This window comes from Nanorana parkeri, unplaced genomic scaffold, assembly GCF_000935625.1.
Source record: "Nanorana parkeri isolate BGI_ZX_2015 unplaced genomic scaffold, ASM93562v1 scaffold1375, whole genome shotgun sequence".
NCBI lineage: Eukaryota > Metazoa > Chordata > Amphibia > Anura > Dicroglossidae > Nanorana > Nanorana parkeri.
The window spans coordinates 391,637-400,679 of NW_017307643.1; the positions used below are offsets into that span (position 1 = coordinate 391,637).

General features: G+C 46.9%; 1 protein-coding gene across 1 annotated transcript in view; it reads left to right on the forward strand.

Annotated features, from left to right (window-relative positions):
• The window catches only part of NOL6 (nucleolar protein 6), a 44,286-nt gene extending 35,653 nt beyond the window's left edge, over positions 1–8,633 (forward strand). The window contains exons 17-19 of the mRNA XM_018569657.1: positions 3,182–3,382; positions 5,489–5,590; positions 8,426–8,633. Coding sequence (XP_018425159.1) covers positions 3,182–3,382; positions 5,489–5,590; positions 8,426–8,572 — 450 coding nt within the window. The 3' untranslated portion in view covers positions 8,573–8,633. The remainder of the gene's footprint in view (positions 1–3,181; positions 3,383–5,488; positions 5,591–8,425) is intronic.
• Positions 8,634–9,043: the final 410 nt, after the last annotated feature.

A 9,043-nucleotide genomic window follows, 5' to 3' on the forward strand; every position in this document is an offset into this window, starting at 1 on the left:
TTCCCCCCCCTCTCTCGCTCTCTCTTCCCCCCCCCTCTCTCGCTCTCTCTTCTCTCTTGCTATATAATGTATTGCTGGGATTTGTAGCCATCTATAGCCTATGGAATTCTGCATTGCTGTATAATGTTTTGCTGAGATTTGTAGTCCTCTATAGCCGGTGCCATTCTACAATTCTGCCATCCGTAATTGGTGTCAGCGAGTACTTGAGGAAAGGTATTGGTACTTGTACTCAGTCTGAAAAAAATTGTATCGTGCACCCCTATTAGTTATTCAGGATTTTGCCCCACCTACAACTTGGACTGGGTAAAAAATGATATCCATAGGTAAGCAGGTTGAGGTACTGGTTTAAGGCATTTCATATTAATTTTGCCAGAAGCATGCTTATGAGCACGTGGACCTTTCAGTCTCCCTCTCCATTACCCAGTGTTGCAAAAAAAAAAAAAGGTAAATCCCCCTCAACACAGTTGAGTTCAGGTGTTTCCAGTAAGAGATCCTCTTAATTCTACAGCATACAAAGACGTTTTATACAATTGTGCTCTTCAAGGCTTGTAACAGTTTGGGGAAGGCCATTTTCTCTTCCAGTATGACTGTGCACGAAGCCAGCTCCATAAAGACATGGTGTGGAGGAACTTCGAGTGTCCTGCACAGAGCCCTGACCTCAACCCTATGGAACACCATTGGGATGAATTGGAACGAGCCAGAACTTCTCGTCCAACATCAGCACCTCACCTCACAGATGCTCTTTTTGGTTGAATGTGAACAAATTCCCACAGGCACACTCCAAAATCTTGTGGAAAGTCTTCCCAGGAGAGTGGAGGCCAACTCCATATTAGTGGCCACGGTTTTGGAATGAGATGTCTAAAAAGCTCACAAAAGGGGTGATGGTCAGGTGTCTGCAAATATCTGGCCATGTAGTGATCATGGAAGATCCATCCTGACTAGGGCTGTACCCTAATAAGCACTTAGGAATCCCCTGTTGGCAGTCTCCCACCTGTCGCTGCGCTGTTACACAATACAGTGTAGATTTTATACGTCTGTCAGGTCTCATCTTGCACAATGCCAGTTATGAAATGCCAGGTGAATGTCTGTTTGTCTTCTCCTTTACAACTTTGCAGAGCGGGAGAGTGAGATTCCTGTTTACTCTCCCGTCCGCCGAGAATGGCGACTGCAAGGTCCCCTGCAAGCCCATAATATCGCCGCCGGCTTTTCCTTTTATAGAGTTTTTATTTGCAAACTCAAACTTTATCTTTGTGTCCTGGAATGAATGATTTGACTGCAAATATATCCTTTGTTCCGGGTGTTTTCTGTGTTATAATCACTTTTCCGGCACAAGTTTTGGTGTCTCTGAGAGTTCCTCTGACTTGAATGAGAAACTTTGGGTCAATTTTTTTGTTTTTGGGCTATTTTTTTTTTTAATGATGTTTAATCACTTAATAAACATTTAATGCAGGGTGTATTTATTACATGGGATGCTAAAGAGAAAGCACAGCAGAAGTTGTTTCCTTTAGGGCAATCTAGCTTTCCTAAAGTATGTGTGTGGGCAAAAAAAAACTAAAACATACTCATTATAAATCTCTGCAATGTATGCACATGTTCTGTATATGTCAAGTACAGAGAATTACCTGTTGATCTATCAGAAATTCAGAGAGATCCTAACTTTCTTTTTGAGCTGACAACACTATGCCTCTGCTGCTTTGAGCTGCCGTGCAGTGCTCTCAGCCCCGTGCGAGTTCTCCCCTGCTGGGCTGCAGAACACCTCCCCCATATTTTTGTTGATGTGTGAAGGGCGAAGATGTTCTGTTTGTCCTGGCATTCACAGACCCAGGTCAGTGACCCACAGCAACCATGCAGCCAGTGATATCAGAAATTATGTGGGCAGCACAGCGGCTTAGTGGTTAGCACTTCTTTCAGGGGTCCCTGGTTTGAATCCTGGTCAAGTCAGTATCTGCAAGAGTTTGCATGTTCTCCCTGCTCTTGTGTGGGTTTCCTCCCTTCCCGGTACTCCTGGTTTCCTCCCTTCCCGGTACTCCTGGTTTCCTCCGTTCCCGGTACTCCTGGTTTCCTCCGTTCCCGGTACTCCTGGTTTCCTCCGTTCCCGGTACTCCTGGTTTCCTCCGTTCCCGGTACTCCTGGTTTCCTCCCTTCCCGGTACTCCTGGTTTCCTCCCTTCCCGGTACTGCTGGTTTCATCCCTTCCCGGTACTCTTGTTTTCCTCCCTTCCCGGTACTCCTGGTTTCCTCCCCTCCCGGTACTCCTGGTTTCCTCCCCTCCCGGTACTCCTGGTTTCCTCCCCTCCCGGTACTCCTGGTTTCCTCCCCTCCCGGTACTCCTGGTTTCCTCCCCTCCCGGTACTCCTGGTTTCCTCCCCTCCCGGTACTCCTGGTTTCCTCCCCTCCCGGTACTCCTGGTTTCCTCCCCTCCCGGTACTCCTGGTTTCCTCCCCTCCCGGTACTCCTGGTTTCCTCCCCTCCCGGTACTCCTGGTTTCCTCCCCTCCCGGTACTCCTGGTTTCCTCCCCTCCCGGTACTCCTGGTTTCCTACCTGGTTTCCTCCGTTCCCGGTACTCCTGGTTTCCTCCCTTCCCGGTACTCCTGGTTTCCTCCCTTCCCGGTACTGCTGGTTTCCTCCCTTCCCGGTACTCTTGTTTTCCTCCCTTCCCGGTACTCCTGGTTTCCTCCCCTCCCGGTACTCCTGGTTTCCTCCCCTCCCGGTACTCCTGGTTTCCTCCCCTCCATTGGTACTCCAAAGACATGTTAAAAGGTTAATTGGCACCTGTCCAAAATTGCCCTGCATATGTGTGCTTAAAGGGACCTTAGATTGCAAGCTCCTCGAGGGCGAGGACTGGCATGAATTTGCATGTGAAGCGTTGTGTGAATTGTCGGTGCTATATACATACCTGTAATAAATAAATAACGCTGCTTATTTGTTCAGCTCATTGACACTTCAGCCTCCTTTTGCCTAAAACCATCACAGATTCGTAAACCCTAAAATATCTCCTTAAAGTGTGTGTGTGTGTGTGTCAGTGTCATACAGATCAATAGTTTGGAATTTACTACCAGACATATGAATGACTTAAGGCAGGCAGTTTTCCGTTTTGATGACTTTTTAGGAATACATGCAATCACATGACTTTCTTGGAATCACATTTTAAATTTGAACTAAACTTTTCTCTCTTGCACAGGTGATCTTCCGGCCTCCACTGGACCTTTATGATGTCATGATCCACTTAAATCCCAAGCACATTCCGCGGCATCGAGAGGCGGTGGATCAGACTGCCAAGTCCTTTCATCGCGGGCTTCTGGGGGAGGACGCCCAGGTCAAGGCCCTGCGGTTCCCTGTGGTGGATTATGATCCAACTCAGTTATACCTTAAGTCACTTAGGGTGAGGATCTGCTTAAAAGGGACATTTTGCTTTGTTTATAAATCGGTTTATTGTGTGTTATTCAATTTTCCAACTTGCCTTACCAAAATAGTCATGATGTAACAGTATAGATAAGCTCTAAAAATGGCTTTAGGTATCCGGCCTACCATGTCTATATTGAACGTCCCACCTACATACCCTAGACTGATCTACAGAAGTTTTTGGACACCTGACCATCACACATGGGAGATTGTTGGACATCTCGTTGCAAAATTTTATGGCCTTTAATATTGGGATGGTCCCTCCTTGTGGCCATACCATCCTCCCCACTGCTAGGAAGGCTTTCTTCAAGATTTTGGAGCATTTCAGTGGAAGTGTGTGCCCATTTAGCCAAAAGAGCATTCGTGAGGTCAGATGCAGAGGTTAGAGGTTGGATTCAATTCATCCCAAAGGTGTTTAAGTGGCCTGCACAAAACTCTGACTTTAACCCTACTAAGTTCCTCCACACCTAACTGGTCAAACCATGTCTTGGAACTGAACTAGTGCACAGTCATGCTGGAACTGAACTAGTGCACAGTCATGCTGGAACGTAAAAGCACCTTCCCCAAACTGTGGCCACAAGGTTAGAAGCACAAGGCACTTCTCTATACAATGTAGGCAGGTATTGGCTGGTAGGGAGGGGCCGGGAGGATGCTGTACATAGCTTCCTGAAAACATCACAGCACACTGTCCCAGTACTGCTCTCAAGATCCCTCAGCCATGATGCAAGCAGTGGGCTGGCTCTTGGCAAATATCAAAATACCTTGATTGGGTATATGTCGGTCTGGAGGAGTGAGTGTTCTTAGACATGCTACATTTGCATGAAGACCAACTTGGGCAACGGCCACAAGAAATGTTGAGCCTCCATGTTTGAAAGAACTGAAATCCACTGAATAAAAAGGGGCGGGCTGAGAAGGAAAGCACTAGGTGATGCATCATCCAGCCAGGAAATGAGGTGGGCATGCAGACCCCCCTAGGTAACAGCCCCCATTTGATGCTGAGCCTCCATGATTAGAGAAATTATGATGCTGGATCTCTTCCAGCCAACAAATGAGACGGGCTCTATCTGACTTGCTGCAGCTACTAATGCACATTGTGAGAAGCTCCCAGTGTGCAGTGACATCAGAGGAAGCCATTTCAGTCCAGGAGAGGAGCCGATACAACTGTGCAAGACTGAAGGGAAGGCCGGAGTTCAACTTTAACTACTGAACTGCACTTAAACAGGAAAAAGGGTATAGAGCGCTACTACCTAGAGAAAAATTATATTAAATGGCATCTATTCTCCTCCCATGTGTCAGATTTAAAGTGCTCCGTGCCTCCCGCCACACGTCTTTGTTCTGAGGCTTGAAAAAGAGGCTGTCTCTCGAAACGCGTAGCCGTCACGATACAGAGAGCTCGTCTGTGCACAGCATCCACTCACCTAGACGTTTTTTCATAGACCCAGCCTGTCTGTCTGACTTCATTCTGTACGCACCGAATTTAGCCGTTCGCGGTATCGTTCCCTATAGCCGCCGCGGTCTCGTTCCCTATAGCCGCCGCGGTCCTCCCTCCCATAGCTGCCGCGGCCCGGCCTGGCCAGCCGTGCACGCGTGCCGCTAGGATTTCTCACAGTGCCCCCTCATCCATCCATCGCTGTAGCATCCTGCTTTTGGACTCTCTCCAGACACCGGTCACTGATTCACCATCCTTCACATATTTGCTGACTTCCAACCGTAAGTTACACTCATTGGTTCTTTCTCAAATGAATAGATGCCATTTAATATAGTTTTTCTCTAGGTAGTAGCGCTCTATACCCTTTTTCCTGTTTAAGTATTGATTTTGCAGGGTCAGCTCCCTGTCATTTAGAGCCTGCACACCATAATTTATAGCCTGTGGTTTATCCAGTGACCTAGTATCAGTTGTGCGCTTATGATTTTGTTTTTCTACTGAATTGCACTGACACTTTGTCCCATTGGTTAAAATTGTGTTTTGCTCCTGACACAACCCCCGTTCCACCCAAAGCCAGTAGATTTTAGTTAGCGGGAGGCTGTGCTGTGCTCTGTACAATGCGTCCGTCTTAATGTTCTCTCCCAATTTTCTTTCCCTCAGGACTCGTATGGGGATTTCGCTCTGTTCTTCTACGATCAACACGGTGGTGATGTCATTGGCGTTCTTTGGAATCCCTCCAGCTTCGCACCACAGTCTTTTAAGGTATGAGAAAAATATGCGCTCATGGCACAAAATTGGTATATCTAAAGCCAAACCTTTTTGTTTGGATAGATAAGGGAAATGTTAAAACATAACTCATAACATAATAAAACTCAACTTCCTGTCCCATACACGATTGGAATTCCCCTTTTAGACAGCTGTTACCAGGACAGGTATCCCCATTGGGAGATTTCCTCTCACCCCTTGTTTTGTTGACCGCTATAACATTTTGGATTTACCATCACAGCCTGTCCAGCGATAACAGTCACCAAGACAAAAGGGGAGGTTAAATCTCTGATGGGATTCTGAACGTTTTTTTACTCTTATCTCAAATGAAGAAAAGAAAATGTAAAATTAACCACTTTCATCTCTTCTACCTGATAACACACCTCTTATAGACCAGATACATTTTACCTTTCCACTTTCGTCCTGTTTATTCGGCTATAACATTGTCTCTACTTAAAGGAGAACTATGAGGGGAGTGCTTTTCACTCACCTCATAGTTCTAGCCGACCTGTGACAATGAGACTGTCACAGGTTGGCTCAGTAGATCGGGAGGTGAGCGATCACATGCCGACGTTCGCTCACCCCTCGATCCTGTCACGGCTCTCTGCCGTGACAGGGGAGGGGCTGGATTCCCCCCTCCCCGCTCCGATCCTCCAGCGCTGACTGGCGGAACGGACGGGGGAGGGTGCGGGTAAAGCTGGCTCTGCCTCTAGATAGGCAGAGCCAGCTGTCAGTCACGCAGCTGGGCGGATCCAGACATAATTGTCGGGATCCACTTCAGCTGCGGCGTCTCAGTATATAATGAGCTACAGCTCCCTATATACTGAGCTTAGGGTGATGGGAGGACGCTAGTTTGTGTCCTCCCGTTACCCTAAGGAGAACTATGGCTAAAAGCCTTAACCCCATAGTTCTCCTTTAAGGAAACAAAGAAATACGTTGTTTTTCTAGGGGCAATCTAAGTTTTCTTTTGGCAAAATTGTCTTTTAAACATAATTTTTTAATGTAATCTATAGACAGAAATATAACTGATATAATATGCAGCTCGAAGGTCGTAACTTTAAGTTAATCTACATATGAATGCAATAGTAACTACAATTAAAATTACACTAAACTCAGGAGTTAAATCTTAAAAATCTATTTCAAGTACCTTAACTATGAACAACAATGTATCTTATTTGTGTATCACTCGGCTGTAGATCCTCCAATCATCTCTGAATTGGTGCTGACACTGTCCTTCCTTCTGGAGGGGGGATACTTTTGTTCCCCGGTGTGTGTTGCAAAGTAGTCACCGCTCCAAGGTCGCTTCCGGGATGAACTACAATCTCAACACAAATCGGTAAACTAAACGTGAGATTGTAGTCAATCCCGGGAGGGAGCTTGGATCGGTGACTACTTTACAACACACACAGGGGCCATGGGGAACAAAAGTAGCCCCCCTCCAGAAGCAGGCCCAGCGCTACCATATAGGCAGGTCAAGCAGGGGGGGGGAGGGGGCGGAAAAATGCGACCGGCCACAAGATGGCCGCGGCGGCTCTGATCACACCTGTCAGCGGTCCCTCTCTCTCCTGCCGGCCGCTGCAGCTTCAGAGCGCCCAGGAGGAGAGAGAGGGAGCGCTGACGGGTGTGATCAGAGTCGCCTCTCTGAGCAGAGGAGCGCCAGGTATGTTACCGCCCAAGCCCCCGCCGGCTAGTGCACGGACACAGATGTGTGACACCTGTTCTGATCAGAAGAGGATATGTGCAGGGATGCTCTCCTGATCGGACCACGTGAAAGTGGCTTTAGTCTCCGACTGTAAATAAACAACACTCTACCCTTTTTAATTGACAGATTTTCTCCATGAACTCTCATTTAACTCCTCGGACACCAAACAGTGTTGCTTGGACCTCTTTCATGGCTGTGCAATCGTTCAACACTCCTGGGGGTTCTTCCAGTCTTCTCATTGGTTATAGGTCTGTGACAAGATGGATATATTCCCCCCTCCCCTAGGAGTGGTAAAACAATGGCACTGCTAAGAGGAAGAAAGAGAATAGTTTGATGTTCCAGGAAAGCTTGTGGGGCGAAGGAAGGGAGGGACTGTGCGGCTTACAGTTGAAGAGACTAAGGACTTGGTTCTCAACTGGTGGGTCGTGACCCCGTGGTCGCCGCATGTCTTCCACTTTTCTAGGTGAGAGGCTCCTCTGCCTCCCCCTAGCGCAGCACTGTTAGTTCTTGCCTCAAGCAGCCATTTAAAATATGCTGCCGAGTGTCAGCTTAAGGTGGAGTGGGCCGCGAGGGAGCTCCAGCCATATTTGCATTGCTTACATCTCCCTCGCATGTCCTATAGAGGTGTCTGGACCGGAGTGACGTCATATTCTGGCTCCCGGCACCTCTAAAAGGCATGCAAAGGAGCTGTGCAAGAAATGCACTTATGGATGGAGCTCCATCACAGCACAGCTGGAGTGTGTATGTGTGGTTGAGAATATCTGTGTGTGAGATTGTGTCTATGGTTGTGTGCGTCTGTCTGTACCATGCAATCACATCTACTACACGTTCAGTTGTGGGAGGTGCATTGCATTGCTGTTCATTTGAATGGCACCCCAAACCTCCTGCCGCGCGTTCCATTGCAGTGCGACTTGGGTCGCGACTTAATGATCAAGAACAAATGTAGGTCCGGAGGTTACGCAGGTTGAGAACCACTGGACTAGGGGTTTTGAGTTGGTATTTTTTGTAGAGTGTACACTGGTGGTGCAGTGACAGCCCCTGGAAAACGTTAAATTGGTAAATACCCGCTATTCCAGTGTGGCAGGGATCTATGTATTGATTGGTGCTTATTATTTTTCAATCTTTTGTAGACCACCAATATTAACGGGCGGATGGTGGACAGTAAAAGCTCGTTGCTGGTTCCCAACGTGGAGGCCATTCTGGAGGACTTTAGGATCCTGGGTGAAGGTTTGGTGCACCACATAGAGGCTCGCACAGAGAGATGGAACATCGGATAAAGACGTTTATATTCCACAAATGAGGGCCACCTGATGCTTTGCAACATCCACAGCAAGTGCAGAGGAACCAGAACTTGTCCAAGCTTTTTTGGAAATCGTGGGGAAAATATGTTTTTTACCATTTAAAGTGAAACTGTAGGAAAGGCCGAGACGAGGGTGAAAGATTTTGTAACAAATTTATAAAACATTTTACAACTATAAATCTTTTTCCCCCTAATTTAATTAATTATGATCACTTTTGCATCTTTATTGCTTGCTATGTAATACTGGGCTACCCACCTCATACATGTTCTTCTATATACATACATATAACTGTTGTAGTAAATAAACCTCCATAACTTTTTTTTTATATGTGGTGCTGGAAGATTCAAGATATCAATCGGTGAACTGATAACACCATCCAGTAAATTCCCCAATATTCAGTAGATTCACCCTTTCTATTTGTCCTGGTGACTGTGATTACTGAACGTG